This window comes from Octopus sinensis, linkage group LG3 (genome assembly GCF_006345805.1).
Source record: "Octopus sinensis linkage group LG3, ASM634580v1, whole genome shotgun sequence".
Lineage (NCBI taxonomy): Eukaryota > Metazoa > Mollusca > Cephalopoda > Octopoda > Octopodidae > Octopus > Octopus sinensis.
In genome coordinates this window covers 154,977,411-155,002,112 of record NC_042999.1, presented here as the reverse complement: position 1 = coordinate 155,002,112, position 24,702 = coordinate 154,977,411, and the positions used below count along the sequence as shown (strand labels likewise).

The 24,702-nt window shown below is 39.4% G+C and overlaps 1 protein-coding gene across 1 annotated transcript; it reads left to right on the top strand.

The window, feature by feature from the left end:
• The first annotated feature begins 4,110 nt into the window (after nt 1–4,110).
• Nucleotides 4,111–23,135, top strand: LOC115209789 (nucleoside diphosphate kinase 7). The gene is made up of 9 exons (XM_029778327.2): nt 4,111–4,275; nt 6,541–6,651; nt 13,087–13,253; nt 15,625–15,786; nt 17,371–17,525; nt 17,845–17,994; nt 19,503–19,738; nt 20,967–21,074; nt 23,013–23,135. Exons 1-9 carry the CDS (start codon nt 4,243–4,245, stop codon nt 23,043–23,045), a joined length of 1,155 nt encoding a protein of 384 aa, XP_029634187.1. The 5' UTR covers nt 4,111–4,242; the 3' UTR covers nt 23,046–23,135.
• Nucleotides 23,136–24,702: the final 1,567 nt, after the last annotated feature.

The following is a 24,702-nucleotide window of genomic DNA, read 5'->3' as shown; positions in this document are numbered from 1 at the left end:
ACCACAATACTACAGACCCTCACTCTGCACAAGAGAAGAGGGAGAGGATGGTTTTCATCTTGTAGCCGTCAGCTACAGATGAAGAATGGATGGGGAAGGAATTGAGTTGCAAGGAATTGAAGAGTGAAGCGGGGGGGGGGGGAGCCAGGGGTGCTGAAACTGCGTTAATTTTAGTCAACGGAAGAATTTGGGGCCAAGTCCCCAAGTCCATGTTGAGTAGAGGAAACCGAGCAATTTGGGATGGAAGTTATCGAAGAAAGCGGCGTCTGCTGGCGAATTTCAGGCCTAGAAAAAAATTCTTTGGTGACAGATGTTGAAGGCTCGGGAAGAAATAAAAGCAGGCCCTTCGGAGCTCTATGATGATGTGAAGGGAAGGTTCGTAAACAAGAGAAAGGCGGAATAGCATTTCTAGAAGAGGAAATACCGAGAGAAACGGTGAAAGGGTTTCTATAAAGACCAAAAATGTATGAAGAAAGAGCATTCGAATTCCTAAAGGTGTTGAAAGAAGAGCGGGAAGCATATCTGAAATCCACATGTTCAGATGAGAAATGGAGTGAGCCGCTCATGGCGACCTCAGGTTTTAGCACACCAATAAAACCACTGTATGAGTTTGACGTGGGTGATTTGCAACTGAAGGTGGTTGATGCTGTGTTACAAATGGCAAAGGCTGGCTAGAATGGGCTCTCTATCCGAAAAGGAGTTATAATGAGCACTTTGATGTATATTGCGGAAGAGGTGAAGTACGTTAAAAGGATTGGTCAGTGCTAACCAATATCACTGGTCAGTGTTAATGGAAAGGTTTTGAAGAGCGTTTTGACACAAAGAATGACGGAGACCAGATTCGTGGTTACGTTACATATAAAAGTAAACAGTTAGAAAATGGAAAAGGAATAAAGAAAAAAAAGCAAAGAAAATCAATCAATAAATAATCGCCACGGGAGCACAAGCATACCATTCATTGTATTTCAGCTATAATCAGGTCAGAGGAAATTGGTTCCTTTCTAAATTTTTTAGATACCCCAAGATATGCCATCAGCGCAGGTAATTGCAAGGCTGAGGCGTTGAAACATCCAGGTTCCCCACCTTACGAGCATCTTAGTCTTGCTAGGGGTCCAGTACCCATTCTTGAACATTTCAAAAGCCACACATAGGATCGGAAACAAGAGATACAAGGGTTACAAGAGCACCCACTAAAATTTTCGTGGGCAATAAAAACGGTTTGAACATCCTCCTGAAAAACTTCATCGGGCCTGGGTTTGCACTCCCGGAGCAAAATTCATTCCCTCACTTATAAAGTTGCCAGTTGAAAATATTATTTACAGACGTAGGCGTAGGAGTGGCTCTGTGGTAAGTAGCTTGCTTACCAACCACATGGTTCCGGGTTCAGTCCCACTGCGTGGAACCTTGGGCAAATGTCTTCTACTATAGCTTCGGGCCGATCAAAGCCTTGTGAGTGAATTTGGTAGACGGAAACTGAAAGAAGCCTGTCGTATATATATATATATATATCTCTATATATAAACGGCAGTTTGTCTGTGCGTTTTCTGTGTGTCTGTTTTCTCGTACCCTCACTCTGACCACGGCTTTCAACCGATTCTGATGAAACTTGACACACACATAGCCCAATGTCATAATTCAAAACTAACGCAGCGAAAATTTTGAAAAGTTCCCTCAGTTCTGAAAAAAATCGATAAATTCGACATGGGGTCGAGAATCAGAAACCCAAACCACAGACCGTCTAGGGGACGCAACTCCACCTTTTTAACTCTCAAAAAAAATTTACCATCATTTTTTTCCCATTTTTTTGCTATTTTTTGACTATAACTCTCTAAAAATGCTTTATAGTTATTTCCCTTACAAACCTGAGCAACGCCGGGCGATACTGCTAGTATATATATATATATATATATATATATATATATATATATATACACTCTTTTACTTGTTTCAGTCATTTGGCTGCGGCCATGCTGGAGCACCGCCTTTAGTCGAGCAAATCGACCCCGGGACTCATTTTTTGCAAGCCCAGTACTTATTCTATCGGTCCCCTTTGCCGAACCGCTAAGTTACGGGGACGTAAACACACCAGCATCGGCTGTCAAGTAATGCTAGGGGGACAAACACAGACACACAAGCACACACACACACATACATATATATATATATACACGACAGGCTTCTTTCAGTTTCCGTCTACCAAATCCACTCACAAGGCATTGGTCGGCCCGGGGCTATAGCAGAAAACACTTGCCCAAGATGCCACGCAGTGGGACTGAACCCGGAACCATGTGGTTGGTTAGCAAGCTACTTACCACACAGCCACTCCTGCGCCTATATATATATTTGTGTGTGTGTGTGTGTGTGCGTGCGTATATGTTTGTGTGTCTGTGTCTGTCCCCCCAACATCGCTTGACAACCGATGCTGGTGAGTTTACGTCGCCGTAACTTAACGGTTCGGCAAAAGAGATCGATAGAATAAGTACTAGGCTTACAAAGAATAAGTCCTGAGGTCGATTTGCTCGACTAAAGGCGGTGCTCCAGCATGGCCACAGTCACATGACCGACACAAGTAAAAAAAAAACGAGTAAAGACATATTGTTGTATTTTAAGTCCCTGATTTCGTTGAATATTATGCTCCGCTTAGGAGAGATGTAAAAGGGCTGAAAGAGGCTTTCTTCAAAGACAAGGCGTAGACATGACTGTGTGATTAAGAAGTTCGCTCTTTGGCTAGGTGGGTTTCGGTTCAATCCCACTGCAAGACACCTTGGACAAGCATGTTCTGTAGCTCCGGGTCGACCAATGTCTTGTAAGTGAATTTGGTAGAATGAAACTATGGAAGCCCATTGTGTATATATAAATTTGTGTGTGTGTGTGTGTGTGTGTTTGTGTGGTGTGTGTGTGTGTGTGTGTGTATGTGTGTGTGTGTCCCTTGTGCTTGTGTACCTCTCCCGCGTACACTACTTGACAATCACTGTTGGTTTGTTTACAGCCTCGTAACATCGGTGGTTTGGCAAAAGAGACATTAGAATAAGTTCTAGACTTTTAAAAAAATTAGTACTAAACCCGTCAAGGCAGTGCCCCAGCTAGGCCGCAGTCTAAGGACTGAAACAAGGTAAAAAGATTCACTCACATCGTCTTGCTTCGTTTTTAATAAAGTCATCTCGATATTTGTTTTTGAGATTTTAAACACATATAGAGGGAGCTTTTGTTCATGAATTGCATAGATAATTTGAGTAAATCGAAGATTTTTGTCTCACCACATAGGATCTACCTGACGTTTGTTTAACTAATATCTCTCGCACCGCTTGGGATATATTTTTCTCTTCCTTATTGTGAATAACTTATTTCTTTACTGCCCACATGGGTCTAAACACAGAGGGGACAAACAAGGACAGTCAAACGGATTAAGTCGATTATATCGACCCCAGTGCGTAACTGGTGCTTAATTTATCGACTCCGAAAGGATGAAAGGCAAAGTCGACCTCGGAGGAATTTGAACTCAGAACGTAGCGGCAGACAAAATACCGATTTCTTTACTACCCACAAGGGGCTAAACACAGAGAGGACAAACAAGGACAGACAAACGGATTAAATCGATTATATCGACTCCAGGGCGTAACTGGTACTTAATTTATCGACCTCGAAAAGATGAAAAGCAAAGTCAACCTCGGCGGAATTGGAACTCAGAACGCAGCGATGGACGAAATACCACAAAGCATTTCGCCCGGCATGCTAACATTTCTGCCAGCCCGCCCGAATAACTATCGCCGTTGTTGTTTACCCCGAGTTCAAATGCACCCAGGTCCAAAACTACAGCATCGAAATGATCTGGCTGCTATTTCTAGCATTTCGAAGCTCCTAGCACCCCGAGATTGAGCAAACGTATCATCAAAAGTTATTCCAACTGTGACCATTCCAGCACAGATTATCCAGATCCAGAACTTGGATCTTTTCTATCTGGCTGCCACCAACACGTCTTCTTTAAATAAAACGCAGCTCGCCGTAATTTGGGAGAGACCTGGCTGCTATTTCTAGCATTTCGAAGCTTCTCACACATAGAAGCCCCCTTCTAAGTCAGCTGTGAACGGTTTAATATTGTTTCCGGAAGAGATATTTCTAAATTCTTCCGGTTTGGAACCGTTGCTAACAACAGCTTCCTAACTAAAAGAAAATGTCTCGATTTTCATAAGTTTGATTTAGAATTCTCTGCGTTTAAAAAGAAAAGAAATTACTTGCATCACGATGTTAGGAGGTAATTTAGAAAATCAGAATTCAGTAAGTCGAAGTCTTTTTCTATTTACATATAATGTGGTTCTGTTTTACTAATATTTACATTTCTTTCTTCTCTTTCGTTAGTTACCACAACAGTTTGTTTGGCGGTTGCAGAAAGATAACGAACGACAACAAAAACAGTTTTATTTCCCCGCCAAAATACAGATCATGATCATTTAAAAAGAAATAATTAAAGGCGGTTCTATTAGGATTTGATCTTTATCAAATATCACATTATTTCAATATTTACAGTTATTTTAAACGGTTGTTAATTTATTGGTTATAACTTCAGAAATATGCTCCTCTCTTACGCCTTGGTTTCCTTCCTTCATAGCTTAAGAACGCATAATTTTTAATGAAATTTTCCCGATATCTTTATTTATAAAAGTGAAGTTGTGTGTCTGTCCCCTTCGATTTAGATTCCTAACTACTCCCACATTTTGCGGTGCAGTGTAACCAAAAGCGGGTATCTTATAGTCGTGATTCATATCGAGCCCTTCTGGGTATTAGCGCGCGTCTACGATTTAAAAAAAATTTACCATAATTTTTTTTCCATTTTTAATGCATTTTTTTTGCTATTTTTTGGCTATAACTCTCTAAAAATGCTTATATAGTTATTTCCCTTACAAACCCGAGCAACGCCGGGCGATACTGCTAGTCCATTATAAAGGATGGATGTAGATTAAGATTATTGGAGCAGGAGAAGGGCTAGCAAAATTGTTAGAGCGTCGAACAAAATGCTTAGAGGCATTTCGTCCCATTTTTACGTTCTGAGTTCAAATTCCGCTGAGCTCAACTTCGCCTTTCATCCTTTCGGGGTCGTTAAAATAAGTACCAGTCGAGCGCTGAGGTGGATGTAATCGACTTACCCCCTTCCACCAAATTTTAGCCCTCTTGCTTATAGTAGAAATGGTTATTTTGAGGTGTTTGTGTGAGGGGGGGGGATCATTCCCTCTCCCACCTAACTTTGTTGAATGCGTATTTCTTCAGGATTACAAGGGTAAATATTACGATAATATTGACAAGATTTGGAAAGAAAAAAAAAAGAAAGGAAGAAAGAATCTGTGATTTGTACAGCATTATCTAAAAAGTAATTACTCTCTTTACTTACTTGTTTCAGTCATTTGACTGCGGCCATGCTGGAGCACCGCCTTTAGTCGAGCAAATCGACCCCAGGACTTGTTCTTTGTAAGCCTAGTATTTTTTCTATCTGTGTCTTTTGCCGAACCGCTAAGTTACGGGCACGTAAACACACCAGCATCGGTTGTCAAGCAATGTTGGGGAGACAAACACAGACACACATGGTTCCGGGTTGAGTCCCAATGTGTGGCACCATGAGCAAATATCTTCTACTACAGCCTCGGGCCAACCAAAGCCTTGTGAGTTAATTTGTTAAATGGAAACTGAAAGAAGCCTGTCGTATATATATATATATATTATATATATATATATATATATATATATATATATATATTATATATATATATATATATATAATATATATATATATAAATATAGGAGTGGCTGTGTGGTAAGTAGCTTGCTAACCAACCACATGGTTCCGGGTTCAGTCCCACTGCGTGGCATCTTGGGCAAGTGTCTTCTGCTATAGCCCCGGGTCGACCAATGCCTTGTGAGTGGATTTGGTAGACGGAAACTGAAAGAAGCCCGTCGTATATATGTATGTGTGTGTGTTTGTGTGTCTGTATTTGTCCCCCTAGCATTGCTTGACAACCGATAGAATAAGTACTGAGCTTACAAAGAATAAGTCCCGGGGTCGATTTGCTCAACTAAAGGCGGTGCTCCAGCATGGCCGCAGTCAAATGACTGAAACAAGTAAAAGAGTATATATAAATATATATATATATATGTATATATTTGTGTGTCTGTGTTTGTTCAACCACCATCGCTTGACAACCGATATTGGTGTGTTTACATTCCTGTAACTTCGTAGTTCGGCAAAAGAGACCGATAGAATAAGTACTAGGCTTACAAAGAATAAGTCGTGGGGTCGATTTCTTCAGCTTAAGGCAGTGCTCCAACATGGCTGCAGTCAAATGACTGAAACAAGTAAAAGAGTAAAAGAACACTTGGAAGGCTTAATGCTGTGCCATTGTCTGAAATAAAATCTCTTTATTGATTTGTGTTAAAACATTTATGTATGTTGGAGTGAGACAAACATCATTGCTGTAGCGGCTCACAAGACAGACAGACATGTTCCATCTTTCTTTTTTTTAAAAATTATCTCACTCTCATTTTGTTGTGCAGGAGGAAGATTGTAAGCGTTACTGCTTCGTTGTCGACTGGTACGATGCTGTTGCTTCGCTGACACGGCGCTACCAGTTTCTCTACTACCCTAAAGACAAGTCTGTGGAAATGGTAAGTATAATTAAATCTAATGAAGTTATTGAGGAGTCAAGATTCACAAAACTAGAATATTGATGTAGTGATTTTTGCCCTTACTGGCTTCCCATAGTTTCTCTATACTTATATATTAGCTATACACATACATTAGTTATATGCATACATTAAGCTATATGCATACATTAACTATATGCATACATTAGCTATATGTATACATTAACTATAAGCATACATTAGCTGTACATAGACAGTTTTTCTATATACATATTTTAGCTATGTGGAGGCGCAATGACCCAGTGGTTAGGGCAGCGGACTCGCAGTCATAGGATTGTGGTTTCGATTCCCAGACTGGGGGTTGTGAGTGTTTATTGAGCGAAAACACCTTAAGCTCCATGCGGCTCTGGCAGGGGATGGTGACAAATCCTGCTGTACTCTTTCACCACAACTTTCTCTCACTCTTTCTTCCTGTTTCTGTTGTACCTGTATTTGAAAGGTCAATAAATTAAGTACCAGTTACGCACTTGGGTCGATGTAATAGACTTAATCCCTTTGTCCGTCCTTGTTTAACCTCTTGTGGGTAATAAAGAAATAAGAAACCTGCACCATACTTCTGTGTCTCTCTTGGCATGGCTTTTATAGCTGGGTACCCTTTCTAACACCAACCACCCTGCACAGTTGGCTGAGTGCTTTTTACATGGCACCAGCACAGGCGAGGTTAGTTTTGGCAAGGTTTTTACAGCTGGATGCCTTTCCAAATGCCAACCATTTACAATGTGGATTGGATGCTTTTTAAATGGTGCCTGCACTGACAGGGCCGCCAAATAACTTTGTAAGACAAAGATCCTTTGAGAGGAGGAGGGGGGCATTGGAGGTGGTGATCTTATGTCAGATGATGAATGATTACAGTGCAACAGAGACAGAAACGAAGGCGGCGAGCTGGCAGAATCGTTAGCACACCGGGCGAAATGCTTATCGGTATTTCGTCTGCCGTTATGTTCTGAGTTCAAATTCCTCCGAGGTCGACTTTGCCTTTCATCCTTTTGGGGTCGATAAATTGAGTACCAGTTACGCACTGGGGTCGATGTAATCGACTTAACCCCTTTGTCTGTCCTTGTTTTTCCCCTCTATGTTTAGCCCCTTGTGGGTAGTAAAGATATAGGTATTTCGTCTGCCGTTACGTTCTGAGTTCAAATTCTTCCGAGGTTGACTTTGCCTTTCATCCTTTCGGGGTCGATAAATTAAGTACCAGTTATGCACTGGGGTCAATGTAATCAACTTAATCCGTTTGTCTGTCCTTGTTTGTCCCCTCTATGTTTAGCCCCTTGTGGGTAATAAAGAAATAAAAAAAAGATGTTTTGCTGTAGAGGAGGTACATGGTTGCCCAACCAGAGAGAAAGAGAGAGGGAGTGAGAAAGTTAACAAGAAAGAGGGACCATAAGAAATATATGATTAAAGAGAAAAACAATTTTTTTAAATCTCTGAGTGACAGATATGCAATTACAGTACTGAACAGTTAATTTGTCAACAGAATGTGACAGTCCTACACAGGATGATGTCACTACTGTTTAGCCCCAGGAAAACATCTTTTCCAGCTGGCTTCCGACACGCAGCTCATGCCCGTATGGAATGAGCAAGGGAGTTTATCACTCCCAGGACAGAAACTGTGTGCCAGTAGCTAGCTGGAAAAGATTTTTTTCCCTGGAGCTAAACAGTAGTAAATATATAATTATTCAAGGTTTAATGGTTGTTTGTCTTAGAAAGACTGAATTTATGGACAAAAGAAATAGAAACAAACCAACAACACTATGTAACAGCTGTGTGTGATGGCGGGTGGTGGTGGTGGTGGTGGTGGTGGTAGGGAGACAGTAGATGTTGATATATTGGTAGGTTGTGGGAAACATAATATGAAATGTTAGTTTAATTTTGTGCTATTTCTTTTGTTCTCAATAAAAAAACAAAAAAACAAAAAACAAACAACAGGTGAATAATGGAAGAATGGGGTCAGTGGCATTGAGAGAGAAGTATGAACTATTTCCATCGAAATTCAGAGAAATACACTTCAAAATCTCACCTTGATATCAACTGCCCCTTTCTCCTGAAATTCCTGGTCTTGTGCTTAAATTAAAAATAGTTGTTGTAGTTGTTACTGCTGCTACCACCACCACTACTGCTGCTGCTGCTACTACTTCTACTACTACTACTACTACTAAAATTTTGCCTTTCAACCATTGTGGGTTAATAAAATAAAGTACCAATGAAGTACTGGAATGAATAAAATTGACTGACCCCCACCCCACCACTAAAATTGCTGGCCTTGTGCCAAAATTTGAAACCATTATTATTATTATTATTATTATTGAGTGAGAGAGCAGTGCATGCCATCAAAGCGACACTGGGGTAAAATATACGAAGCCCAGTATACCCATCATGACTACCCGTCTGATAAGGGTACACTAGGCACATGCATCACAACCATATGTGCATGACATGGTGATCTCATATCAAGATAAACAGCACATGACCTTGTAGGTGGGGCCCAGTTAGAATTTTCTTCACGTCGAGTAACCCATCCCGCTCAAAAGGTCCCTGAATAAGGGTTGTTTAAGTATGTTGAACGAAAAACCCATGTTTCCAGAGGCGAATTATTCAAACCCCAAAGCATTCCTCTCAATACATGGCTGTGATGCTCCCCCACTATTATAATAATAATAATAATAATAATAATAATAATTGTGTACAGTGCTCAGGTGCACTACAACTCATCTAAAGTGTATATATAATCAGGTGTAGTTTCGGCGGATTTCGGAAAGCATGAGGGCCTTAAAAGATGCAGTGTCATGGCAGTCAACAACTGACGCAGGCAGTTTATTCCATGCTTCAGCAACTCTGAGCGTGAAAAAATGTTTCCGAAAGTCATGGAGCTGTATTGTTTTCTGACTTTGTAGGCATGTCCACGTGTGTTAGACACATGGAGATCAAAAAGGTGTTCAGTGTTGTTGTTGTGAGGTGGTTGATAACTTTGTGGGTGTTTACCAAGTCCGTCGCCAAACGCCGGAGCTTCAGTGAATCCATGCCCAGGGAAACAAGGCGCTCAGAATATGGTAGGTGTCTGATGGAGGGTATGCGTTTGGTTGCACGTCTCTGGACAGATTCCAGGAGGTCAATGTTCTGTGCAAGATAGGGGTTCCAAACTGATGATGCGAATTCCAAGTGTGGTCGTACCATAGCTGTATACAGTTTTAAATAGATGGCTGGAGAGCGGCTAACAAAAGACCTGCTGAGTGATGCCAAGACACCCTCGGCCTTCCTGACAATCTTAGAGATATGCTTTGACCAACGCAAATCACTGCTGACAGTGATGCCTAGGTCACACTCGCAAGAGGATTTCTTGATATCAGTGTTATCATCATCATCAATCATCATCATCATCATCATCATCATCATCATCATCATCATTATAAGTATTATTACCTCTGCCTTAGTGAAGGTGGAGGTATTGTTTTCGGTCATGTCTGTTTGTCTGTGGACAAGATATCTCAAGAACTGCCGGATGGATTCGGCTGAAACTTTTAGGGATATTTGGCCTCCTGACTGGCACAAACTTAATAGATCTTGGGATTGATCCGATGCCAGACAAGGATTCTGGATTATTTTTCCTGTTTTTTACTTAATTTTTGGGAGCAGTCAGGTTCATCTTTAGTATTCTAATTTGTGAGAGCATTCAAGTATTTCAGATATTCTCATTTTAAAAATCATCTCTGACTAATCATTGAGAGGACTATTATTATTATTATTATTATTATTATTATTATTATTATATTATTATTATTATCATTATTATTATTATTATTATTATTATTATTATTATTATTATTATTATTATTATTGAGTTAGGGAGCAGTACATGCCATCAAAGTGACACTGGGGTACAAATATATGAAGCCCAGTATAGCCATCATGATTACCCATCTGATAAGGGTACACCAGGTACATGCATCACAACCATATGTATGTGACATGGTAATCTCTTATGAAGATAAACAGCGCATAACCTTGCAGATGGAACCCAGTTAGAATTATTTTCAGGTCAAGTAGCCCACCTGTTAAAGAATCCCCGAATACGGGTTAATTAAGGATGATGAATGAAACACCCATGTTGACCCATAGCTAAGATGCTCTCCAACTATTCCTGCTCATGATCAGGGATGCACATATAAGCCACTAAGGGACATGCTCAACTGGTTAAGGTCAAGCAACTGACAAGCAAATCTGTGGTATTGAGCAGAATAAATATTTGCTGTAGCCCATCTTTTATATCAAGGCAAAACATGTACATGATAACACTTCCAACCAGTTAAGATCAGAAGCCATAAGAGCTACTGCCTGGTACTGTATCAGGGCATTATTATTCATTGGGTGAGAGGGCAGTCCATACCATCAAAGTGATATTGGGGTACAAATATACAAAGTCCAATATACCCATCATGACTACCTATCTGATAAGGGTACACCAGGCACATGCATCACAACCGTATGTGCATGGCATGGTAATTTCATATCAGAATAAACAGCACATGACCTTGTAGCTGGAGTCCAGTTAGAATTTTTTTCAGGTCAAGTAGCCCATCCCACTCAAAAAGTCCTTGAATAAGGGCTGGTTAAGAATGATGAATGAAACACCCATGTTTCCAGGGGTGAATTATTCAAACCCCAAAGAATTCCTCTCGACCCATAGCTATCCTCCACTATTCCTGCTCCTGATCAGGAATGCACAAATTGTAAGCCACTAAGGGACATGCTCAGCTAGTTAAGGTCAAACAATTGACAAGCAAATTTGTGGTATTGAGCAGAATATTTTATACCATGACAAAACAATGTACATGATAACACTTCCAATCAGTTAAGATCAGATGCCATGAGAGCCACTGCCTGGTACTGCATCAGGGCATTTATCATCACTATCAATCATCATCATCATTCAATATTTGATAGTTTCAGGCAAATTTCTACTGCATCACGTGTTGCTGAGGTGTGTTTTTTGTTTTTATTGGTGTTGGGGGATAACCAGACTCTTCCCGGTAGTGTATTGCATTGGTTTGTTTTGTTATTGGCTTTAGCACAAGTCTTTTGTTGTATTGGTGTTTGTATTGTGTGTTGTGTCAAACCTTTGTGAAGTCTATGAACACTGCGTATACAGACCTGTTCTGCTCAATGCATTTTCCCCTGAATTTGGCAAAGATAGATCACATATCCACAGTGTTTGTTTGTGTGTAATGCGAGTTGTGTTTCTCTGTTGGATGTCCATATTAATATTGTTACTGGTTTGCGGGATTCTGTTGAGCAGCTGCTGTCTCATATAACATGAATCCAGCTGTCTACCAAGTCTATAGTGAAGAGCAACACACCACCTTTTGGCAGAGAAGGAAAGCAGATCTTATTCTGCTTAGTGACTGTTTCCATCTACTAAATCAACCCACAAGGCCTTGGTTGGTTCAGGGTTTTAATAAAAGACACTTGTCCAAGGTGTCACACTGTGGGACTGAACCCCATTATCTTATAGCATGCTTATTCACACTATTTTATTGTTACTACCGTATTTTAATGTGTGTGGAGGTGCAATGGCCCAGTGGTTAGGGCAGCGGACTCGTGGTCGTGGGATCGCGGTTTCGATTCCCAGACTGGGTGTTGTGAGTGTTTATTGAGCGAAAACACCTAAAGTCCCACATGGCTCTGGCAGAGGGTAGTGGCGAACCCTGCTGTACCCTTTCACCACAACTTTCTCTCACTCTTTCTTCCTGTTTCTGTTGTACCTGTATTTCAAAGGGCCAGACCTGTCACACTCTGTGTAATGCTGAATCTCCCTGAGAACTACTTTAAGGGTACACGTGTCGGTGGAGTGCTCAGCCACTTAGACGTTAATATTTCACAAGCAGGCTGTTCTGTTGATCGGGTCAACTGGAACCCTCATCGTCATAACCGACAGTGTGCCACGATTTTAACGTGTATAAGGAACCCCCTAATTTTGGGAGCTTAAAATTTGGAAAAACAGTTTTGTAAGGGATTATAATACTATCCATGTATAAGAAACTCCCATATTTTGTTAACCTAATTTTTGACAAAAAAAGGGTTCCTTATACATGTTTAAGTACGGTATATGTTCATCATCATCATCATCATCGTTTAACGTCCGTTCTCCATGCTAGCATGGGTTGGACGGTTTGACCGGGGATCTGGGAAGCCAGAAGGCTGCACCAGGCTCCAGTCTTATCTGGCAATGTTTCTACAGCTGGATGCCCTTCCTAACGCCAACCACTCCGTGAGTGTAGTGTGTGCTTTTTACGTGCCACCCGCACTAATAAAACTAATAAAAACAAACAAAAACTAATAAAAACAAAAAGTATTTTTCTAATACAAAGAAATATGATTTTTTTAAATAATATTTATTTCCAGTACGAATACAAGAAGCATCGCGTTTTCCTAAGGCGAACTGTTTGTGACAATATCAGTTTAGAAGACCTCTACATTGGAAGTGTTATTAATTTATTCTCCCGACAACTTAATGTTGTAGACTTTGGAGATGAATTTACCAGAAGGGAACTCACAAATCAAACTCAGAAGTAAAAATGATGTTCTTTTAACCTTTTTTTATTACTGTATTCCTGTTGAAATTCATTGTCTTTCTTTTAATTAATTTTGAAAATAATGAAGGATTTTGTAAAATGTTTGTATTTATTAAGTTAGTGTTTATTATTGGGTTGTCCGGAAAGTTCATGCCAATTTATAGTAGCTTACCTTTCAACTTATTTTAGAACATGGTTGAGTCCATAAAATAGGATTTGACTACACCTCCATTTAGAGCACAGTTTAACCCTTTAGTGTTCAGATTACTCTGTCAAATCTAATGCTTTTTCATTCACATTGTTTTGAGTTAATCCTGCATTATCTTGTAGCTCTGAGAATTTGATGATGTGATGGTTTATTTTGAGGATGACATTGTAGGATATGAGTGAGAGGCCAGATCTAGATGGTTTGAACGTAAAAGAAGTAGAAAATTTGGGCTGGATATGGCCGGTTTAAATGCTAAAGGGTTAAGCTATCTTTTTGTGAAAGAAGGTTTATGTTCCTATAACCTGTGTTAATTCTGTAACCCTTTAAAATGGAAGATAAGAAAGTTCATTTTCGGCGCTTGATGCTTTGGGAACCAGACAAAAATTGCTGCAGCTCGGCTGGGATGTGTTACCCCACCATCCATATTCGCCAGATATTGCTCCTTCGGATGTCCACTTATTCAGGTCTCTGCAGAATAGTCTTAATGGTAAAAATTTCAATTCCTTGGATGAAATAAAAAGATACCTTGATGAATTCTTTGTCATGAAACCACCACAATTCTGGGAAGAAGGTATTTTCAAGTTAAAGGAAAGATGGAGACGCATTGTGCAACAAAATGGTTCGTATTTGGTTGATTAAAAATGTAATGGCAAGTATTTATTGACCTTTTTTTTTTCCTTTAAAAATCGGCACAAACTTTCCGGACAACCCAATACATAAATTTAGCATGAAATTTTGGTGGAAAGTTTTCATTTAAAACACTTTAACCCTTCGTTGCCATATTCCATTTGAATGACACTGCTTTTGTTTCAACTAATTTTGAAAATTATGAAGAATTTCTGTTGAAATACAATCTCTTTATGTCAATTAATTTTGAAAATAATGAAAAATTTATTAAAATAACTTTAACTGTCCACTATTTATCAGTAGCAGAGCAGCCTACTTCTCACTTGGGGGTCAAGGCCAGACACCAGAATTTTTTTTCTTTCACACAACATTATTATTTTTGTTCTTCAGAATCTTTTTTTCAGTAGAATTTATATAATTTTCACTGTGTGCAGTTCAGTTCCTTCTCCAACAGGATTTATTTTTCACTACCTGTGTACGAATCCTCATTGCCACTGATATATCCTATATTATGACAATGTATTTTGTTGTCTGCATGACTGGCCCACGCAGCGTACTTCATTGACTGACCCTGCTTGTTGTGTCAGTCCACTATTCATCAGTAGTGGAACAGCCCACTTCTCACTTAGGGGTGTCCGCCACAACATCACTATTCTGTCCTCTCTCTCTCTCACACATATTCTCTCTCTCTTTCTCCACCCCTCTCTTTGTCCCTCTTCCCACTAATTTACAGTTACCCAGTCTACCCCACTGTAAATAGAATGTGGCAGAAAAACTCTTGTTGTTTCAATGCATATTAAATAATGAAGTTAGGTAAGTGGTAATGGTGTCTCTGTGTAACTTGTTTTATCTTTCTTTCTCTAAGTTCCCATCATGATTTGGAGTACTGCACACCTTGCCTCAGCTGCTGTCACCCTTTAAAATATGGGAGTTTCTTTTTGTCACACCTTGGCTCTAGGCTGTATCATCTGTTCATCTGTTGTTTGTGACAATGATGAAGGACATCACATGGGAGAAGATGGGACCTGGTGTCTGGCCTTGACCAGTCAGGTTGGGCACTAGTGGTCTGTTGGGACTGAAGGCAAGGAATTAGCTCTGGACATGTGTAGTTCACATTTTCTTTCTACCCTTGCAATCCTAACAGCAAGTAACTGTCCAAGAATTTGGACCTGGAGATCTCCATTTCTAGCAACTTCAAGGGCCACCTCCAAGTAGTGTCGGGCGTCAACAAAGAGCCCTCGACTACAAGACGACTAAAGATTTTTTTTTTCCAAGGTCTGGGGTCTCCCGCCCCTAAGCCCTAGACCATCACCTAATCTCCCTTACCCATCTTGTTGCTTAACAACAACAACAATAACAGCAAGTACCCTGTAACTGATGGCTATTTAGCATGCAATGTTAAGTCTAGCACTTTCAGTGGCTGGTTGGAAAGCCAACTTTTCAACCAGACATGCTTGCACCTATCCAAAATATTTCCAGATATTTTCTTGGTGACAATGACACTTTTTTGTTTTCTTTTACCTTTTCTTTCAGAACTCTTGGCTTGCTGAATGCGAAAGCTGTTCCGAAAATGGGAGAAATGTTTGAATTTATTCAGAATAAAGGATTTAAGATAACAAAGATGAAGATGTGTGTGCTGACACGAGCAGAAGCTGCAGAATTTTGTCTCGGTTATAAGGACAAAGAATTTTACATGTAAATTTCAAATGGCATTTATACAACTATTCGTTCTCTTTTTATTTAGTGTTTTTTTTTTTTGTTTTCTTCTTCTAACCAACTTTAGAAAGCAATTTACTTGGAGAAGAAGAAACGATGTGTGGCGTTCAATCATATAATAACAATTTAATAAATAAAACATATGTATACATACATACATATATGTCCATACCTACATCTATATGTATATATACATGCATATATGAGTACAGGACACCACAAATAAATGTAGAACACAACGAGAAACGAAAACATAAAACCAAACAAGGAAACGGACTTTTTTTAACATCGAAAAAACAGAGTACAAGACAAACAATACAAGGAATATTCCCCTTCATCAGCTGCCCCTGTTTCGACTCAATACATATTTCGAAGGTACGGGCAGAACACAATCTGGCTGAAGCAGTCCTTCTTGCAAAATGAATTAAAGCAATCACTGCTGAGCCTGATGGTCTGCAACTCAAGTGTCTGAATGGAGTCGCAGAATTGGTAAAATGGTAGACAAAATATTTTACGGTACTTAGTTAATTGCAGTCGTGGCAGAAACCAGTGGGCAAAAGAAAATAGAAGAGGATCAGTTAATTATGATATTATTTAACATATTCCCTTCTCAGATTCACTCACTTATTGCAGCAGTCCTTCAGTTTTTCTAAGCCCTGTGAAAGAACTCGGAAGGTTGAGTCTCCAATGAGGCCTTTCAGGAACTTTTCAGTACCCCCTTGTATATATGTTGTACCCCCTTGTGTATATGTAATATACTTGGAATTCAGTCTCCTATGTAGACATCATTATTGGTTTCAGTAATTTGAAGTAATTGATGTTTGTAAGTACCAAGAACTTTTGATAGAATTTGTTTAATTAAACTAAACTAGCAGTATCGTCCAGCGTTGCTAGGTTTGTAAGGGAAATAACTATATAAGCATTTTTAAAGAGTTACTTCCCTTATATAAACCGAGCAAAAAATGCATTAAAAAACGAAAAATGATAGTAATTTTTTTTTTAAATTGTAGACTTATCATAGACACGCGCTAATACCCAGAAGGGCTCGATATGAATCACGACTATAAGATACCCGCTTTTGGTTAAACTGCACCGCAAAATGTGGGAGTAGTTAGGAATCTAAATCGGAGGGGACAGACTCTCACACAACTACAGTTTTATATATAAAGATTTAATTAATTTACCGAAAAAAATTGCAGTGTGGAAGGTGTTTATAAGCCATTTAAAAACACAGAAAAATTGTTAGATTTCACTTCAACATTTAAATTTAATTTGTCAAAATATTTTCATCACTTTGAAACTGCAACCCGTTCGCTGACAAAATTCCGTGCTGCATGGAATTTTGTCAGTGAACAGGTCACGGTTTCAAAACGACAAAAATATTTTGACGAATTAAAGTTCAATGTTGAAGTGGATCTAACAATTTTTCTGTGTTTTTAAATGGCTTATAAACACCTTCCATGCTGCAATTGTTTTTGTTTCAGCGCACGATCTCAGATCAGGTCACTTGCTATGCAAGTACATCTCTGTAATTCATTTATTTTCCCATTTATTGATTGGCAGGAAATTGATCGAAAACATGACATCTGGTCCTGTAGTGGCTCTGGAATTATTGGGAGATGATGCCATATGTTCCTGGTTAAGAGCATTAGGTCCTGTAAATACAGAAGAGGCTGTTGCAAGTGCTCCACTGACTATATCGGCTCACTTTGGTGAAGGTATGTTGAATAGTCATCACCACCATTATCATCATCATCATCAATATTGTTTTAACGTCCACTTTTCCGTGCTTACATTGGTTGGATAGAATTCATTGAAGCAAATATTGTACAACCGGATACCCTTCCTATCACTAACCCTCACCTGTTTCCCAGCAAGGTAACATATCCCCAGACGTGTTTTTCACAGAATACTGGAAATGAATGACACTGTTTGTATGATGGTGGTGGTGGTAGTAGCGGTGGCAGTGACGATGATGATATTAATTTAGTTTATGAGATGAATTTAATATTTAATAAGATTCTATATCTTTCCCAGCTAATCTCTGCTATGGACCAAGATGTGCCGGTGAAGCAGCACAGCAGCTAGAATTTTTCTTCCCAACTTCTGGTGGTATTATTCGTAGGAACCCTGTTGTCCTCGAAGATTGTACCTGTTGCGTGGTCAAACCACATGCTGTCCTCAGTGGTGAGTATATTCCTTTAGATTTCCATTTTGTTTTTCTTTTCTGATGAATTTGGTTACTGTGGGAATGGAATAAATTCTTAAGAAGTTGATCTGAAATGCAACTCATAAAAACAACAAGCCAACAAGGAATCCTCTACATGGTGTCTCAGTGGAATTTGAACTCAGAAACTAAAGGGTTGGACGAAATGCCACCGAGCATTTTGTCCAATGTCTCAATGATTCTGCCAGACATAAAGTCCAATGTCCAATGTCTCAATGATTCCGCCAGCTTAAGACACAACTTCAAACATTCGAGGCAGGAAGCAGTCAACGAAATTGACCCCAATATTTGACTGGTTTCATCACCCCCTACCCTACCCCAAGGTAGATTATATCAGTTAACTGGCTAAGCCTTTTTGATACCAATCTACCTGAGATCAACCCCTGCTTCTATGATGCAAACTTCCTGTCATCATCATTGTTTAACGTCCGCTTTCCATGCTAGCATGTGTTGGACGATTTTGACTGAGGGCTGGCAAACCAGAAGGCTGCACCAGGCTCCAATCTTGATTTGGCAGTGTTTCTACAGCTGGATGCCCTTCCTAACGCCAACCACTCCGAGAGTGTAGTGGGTGCTTTTTACGGGCCACGGGGGCCAGTCAGGCGGTACTGGCAACAACCTCGCTTGAATCCTTTTACACATGCCACCAGCACAGGTGCCAGTAAGGCGACGTCACGCTCGAATGGTGCCCTTTTACGTGCCACTGGCATGGAAGCCAGTTGGCTGCTCTGGCAACGATCATGCTCAGATAGTGCTCTTGGCACCCTACTAGCACAAGTGCCAGTAAGGGGATGCTGGTAATGATGTATTTATTATAATCACCCATCAAAATTTCCTATCAAATTCCGCTGATGTTGAGTGCCAGTTGAGCACTGGATATGATGCAATCAATTATCCCCCTCACCTGGAATTGCTCTCCTTGTGTGAAAATAATGAATGGAAGAACTAGTATTTGTTTCCCATGCTGGCATGGGTTGGACAGACAGGTGCCCAGGCTCCATTGTCTGTTTTGGCATGGTCTTTTTATGACTGGATGCCCTTCCTAATACCAACCACTTTACAGAGTGTACTGGGTGCTTTTTACATAGCACCAGCATAGGTGCTTAATATGTGGCACTGGCACAAGTGCCTCTTACATGGTTCTAGCATGGATGTTCCTTACTTGTTACTGACACGGGTGCTACTTACTTGGCACCTGTACAGGCACTAGTGTAACTAGGGGCGGGGGCAGCACTTTGGGGTTTTTTGTAGGCAATATGTGCTTTTTGTGGAGTCCAGGAGCGACACACACTCTAGCTACGTTAGTGGGTATGAGTGCCTTTTTGGTACTGGCATAGGTGCCTTTTATATGGTGAATGTAGCGAAAGGTAGATACAGGGTGGATGAATAAGTAAATAATTAAATAAATTCATGTGATCTTTGTTTGAATAAACCGAAAATCTTTCTTTGTATTTGGTTTTTAATTCAGGGCTTGCCCCTAAAATCATAAGAACAATAACAGATGCTGGGTTTGAAATAACTGCGATCCAGATGTTTCACTTGGAACGACTTTGTGCTGAAGAATTCCTTGAAGTGTACAAAGGAGTTGTGCCAGAATATCCATCGATGGTCACTGAACTGACCAGTGGACCATGTGTGGCTATTGCTCTACGGGCAAAAGATGCTCCGAAGGCCTTCCGGGAAATGGCTGGTCCTGCTGATCCTGTAAGTTACTTCAGTTCCTATTTTTTCCTAAAAGAGCGTTTTATGCTGTTTTTCATAGACTTTTAGTCACAGGCATGTTTGTAGGGTTAAACTGATAACCAGATGGTATTTGGGTTCAACCACATCGTGTGGAACCTTGGGCAAGGGTCTTCTATTATAACTAACCCTGACTAAAGCCTTCTGAGTCAATTTGGCAGTGGAAGCTCGTTTTATATATATATATATATATATATATATACACACATATATATACATATATATATATAATGTTATGTAGATAGGATCAAAACCCAAATTGTTTTTAGTCTGAAGAATTTCTTTTCAGAGGCATCCTACATGCTTTTGTCCTATATGCACAATTTTGTAACTCCTATTAGCAAATGAAACATGTGTAATGGTGAGTAAATAGCACCAAAAACATTTTCCAATCTCCTGTTTTGATTGATATATATTTACATACTTACACACACATTATATATATATATATATATATATATATATATATATATATATATATGTATGTGGAGGCACAATGGCCCAGTGGTTAGGGCAGCGGACTCATGGTCGGAGGATCGCGATTTCGATTCCCAGACTGGTCGTCGTGTGTGTTTATTGAGTGAAAACACGTAAAGCTACATGAGGCTCCGGCAGGGGGGCAACCCCTGTTGAACTCTTTCGCCCCAACTTTCTCTCACTCTTTCTTCCTGTTTCTTGAGTAACGCTGCGATGGACTGGCGTCCCGTTCAGCTGGGGGGAACACATATGCCACAGAAACCGGGAAACCGGGCCCATGAGTCTGGCTAGGCTTGAAAAGGGCACATAAATAAAAAAAAACACAAAAAGCATCAGTGATGGTCTCATGTAAATAGCACTGGTGCTGGTGCCATGTAAAAAGCACTGATGATAGTGTCACATAAAAAGCATGGTGCTACTAATGAGTGCCACTTACATGGGTCCACACAAAAAGCACCTAGTACATTCTGTAAAGTGGTTGGCTTTAGAAAGGGCATCCAACCCTTGAAACCATACCAAAACAGAAATCTGGTGTGGGCCCTATCCTTACCAATTCTGTTGTTCAGCAGTTGTAATACAAAATAAATGAATAAATAATTAAATGAAATAATCCAGATTGTTAATTGTTAAAAAGTGAAAATCTAAAAAGAAATAAATAAAAATGTTGGGAAAAGAGTCCGGCTGACAAAATATATTTTTAAAAAATTTTCTTCAGGAGATTGCTCGACATTTACGACCGCGCTCACTGCGTGCCCAGTTTGGAATTGATAAAATCAAAAATGCTGTCCACTGCACAGATCTACCTGAAGATGGAATTTTAGAAGTAAGTATTACATTTAATCTAGTCCTATGACAGTTCATGTGAAGGCACATGGTTTAGTGGTTAGGGTGTTCAGCTCATGATCACAAGGTTGTGAGTTCAATTCTCAGTAGCATGTTGTGTTCTTGAGCAAGATGCTTTATTGCATGTTGCTTCACTCAACTCATCTGGCAAGTATAAACGATACATCATCATCATCATCATCGTTTAACGTCTGCTTTCCATACTGGCATGGGTTGGACGGTTTGACTGAGGACTGGAATGCCAGGAGGCCGCACCACGCTCCAGTCTGATCTGGCAAGGTTTCCTAATGCCAAACTACTTCAATAGGTACTTTTTCCCTTAATTGGTTTACACACTGGCTACTCGATAAAATCTCATATAGATTTTATCCTTATATTTTATTTACAAATATTGCACCGGAATATAGTCAGCGTTGAATTATTCCAATTATACACATGTGGCAAGATGAACTAGGCAGAGACCCCTTTAAATTAGATTTATAAGTGTAAACATTTGTATATGCTCTACTGGATGCGTGGTGTTCGTATGGTATGTACAGATGTTTATATATTTATTTTTCCTGGTTATGATGAGTGGAGAACATGGTAAACAGCGTTACCATGAAATCATTAATGGTATATGACTAAACCATTTTTTTTATTGAAGGAATTCCTCCTAGTTTTCATTCCCTTGAAGTTGGTGCATCTGGCTTTTATGCACAGTAATAGCACTTGATATTATGTGTGTATATATATATATATATATATATATATATATATGTATATATATATATATATATGTATTATATATATATATATACTTTCCAAAGTCAGGACGCCATGATAGATCGTTAGCTCCTACACACATTTTTTTTCTATCCTTGTTTTTTCTGTGTATCTTTCTGTCGAAGAGCATAGGCTCGAAATGTAAAAGATTTTTTCTATTTCTATTCCTGAGCGCTATACTAATACATTTGTTTGTTTGTACTCCACCTGCCTTCGTCTTTTGTTTATTTTCGTAAACTTTCCCGTTATATATATATATATATATATATATATAGGGTATGAAAGGTATTGGTGTCAGGAAGACCTAAAAGGTATCAGGTAAAAGCTAAGTAAGTGCTATGGTTAAGATCCAGGCTCAATATATGAGTGAGGAGTCCAATGTGGGTCATGTATTACTATGCATAGATATAAATTGACAGAATGAGATAAAAAAAAAACCAAGGCAGAAAATAGATTTCATAACCTTTATCAAAAATAGGTCTTACAGGTGTTTCCGGGATATTTTATATATCTTGCACCGTCTCTGATGAAGGGATATATAAAATATCCTGGAAACAGCTGTAAGACCTTTTCCTGATAAATGTTATGAAATATATTTACTGCCTTGGTTTTTTTTATCTCCCTCTATCAATTAATATATATATATGTGTGTGTGTGTGTGTGTATAATGGAAAAAATTAGATCCCTTGTGTTAATTTTTTTCCTTAATCAGTTCACATGCTGGCTACTCAATAAAATTTTATAAAGATTTTACTATTATATTTTATTTACAAATAAATATATGTATACACACACACATCATGAGCTCATCACCATCATCATTTAATATCTGTTTTCCATGCTGGCATGGGTTGGACATTTTCACAGGAGCTGGCAAGCTAGAGAACTCCATCAGGCTTCATTGTATTGGCCAGGTTTCTATGGCTGGATGCCCTTCCTAATGCCAACCACTTCACAGAATGTATTGGGTATTTCTTACATGGCACCAATGCCAGCATGGGAAACAAGCATTAAAGGATGATGATGGTGATTGGTGATAATGATATCTAAAAATCTTAACCATTTACGTCTCTATTTTTTATCTTAACTAATTAAAATATACCATTTTATAGAAACAGGATAATTTCTTTTTAATATATTTTCTTTCTTGTAGGTTGAATATTTCTTCAAGATCTTAGACAGATGAATTTGCTGGATTTATTTAATTTATTTGTTCTATATTCACCATTTTTTAAAAAGATATTCATTATTTTGTGAATAAAGGCTTTGAAAACTCTTTCTCTCTTTTCCTATTTCTTTTCGTGCCACCGGCACAGGTATCACAACAACTATTTCCATTGATATTTGTTTCGATGTTCATGTACATGTACTTGACTCAACAGGTCTCCTCAAGCACAGCGGGATGCTCTGGGATCCAAGGTACTTGAATGTATGAGATAATCCCTGAATATTTATATATATATATACGACAGGCTTCTTTCAGTTTCCATCTACTAAATCCACTCACAAGGCTTTGGTAGAAGACACTTGCCCAAAGTGCCATGCAGTGGGACTGAACCCGGAACCATGTGGTTAGGAAGCAAGCTTCTTGCCATACAGCTGTAGAAGATTGTGACAAGGACATCTTGCTATAGAACAACACCTCAGTACATATTCATCCTATCCATGTTAGCACAAGAAAACATTTAAAACAAATGAGAATTAAGTGCTTGTAGCAACTTAGTGGGTAATGTGTTCAAGATTAGAGAGGCTGAGGTAGAAGGTTGTGTCCTTTGCTTCTCTATGCTCAAGGCCTGAAATTTTGGGGGAGGAGGCCAGTTGATTAGATCGACCCAAGTATGTAACTGGTACTTAATTTATTGACCCTCTGAAGGATGAAAGGCAAAGTCGACTTCAGTGGAATTTGAACTCAAAATGTAAAGACAGATGAAATACCTATTTCTTTATTATCCACAAGGGGCTAAACACAGAGGGGACAAACAAGGACAGACATAGGTATTAAGTCGATTACATCGACCCCAGTGCGTAACTGGTACTTTAATTTATCGACCCCGAAAGGATGAAAGGTAAAGGATGAAAGGTAAATTTGAACTCACAACATAACGCAGACGAAATACTGCTAAGAATTTCGCCCGGCGTGCTAACGTTTCTGCCAGCTCGCCGCCTTCATATGAAATACCATTAAGCATTTTTCCTGGCGTGCTAATGTTTCTGCCAGCTCACTACCTTTAAAATATTCTTTTCTACTCTAGGCACAAGGCCCAAAATTTTTGGGGATTGGGGTCAGTCAATTAGATCAATCCAAGTATGTAAGTGGTACTTAATTTATCAACCCCCAGAAGGATGAAAGGCAAAGTCAACCTTGGCGGAATTTGAACTCAGAACGTAGTGGCAGACGAAATACCATTAAGCATTTCGCCTGGCGTGCTAACGTTTCTGCCAGCTCACCACCTTTAAAATATTCTTTTCTACTCTAGGCACAAAGCCTGAAATTTTTGGGGAGAGGGCCAGTCGATTAGATTGACCCCAGTACATAACTGGTACTTAATTTATCAACACTGAAAGGATGAAAGGCAAAGTCGACCTTGGTGGAATTTGAACTCAGATCGTAAAGACAGACAAAATACCACTAACAATTTTGCCCGGCGTGCTAACGTTTCTGTCAGCTCGCCACCTTATTGTGTCCTTCTGCTGAGGCTGAGGTAGATGGTTGTGCACAGTGAAGAAAACATTACTGTAATGTCATCTTTGAAGAATCTTTGTTTGTGGAGGTAGCAGAGATTTGTGAGATGTCCTGGTTGTAAATTGATGGTCTGATAGTTGCGCATCTTGAGGAAGTGACA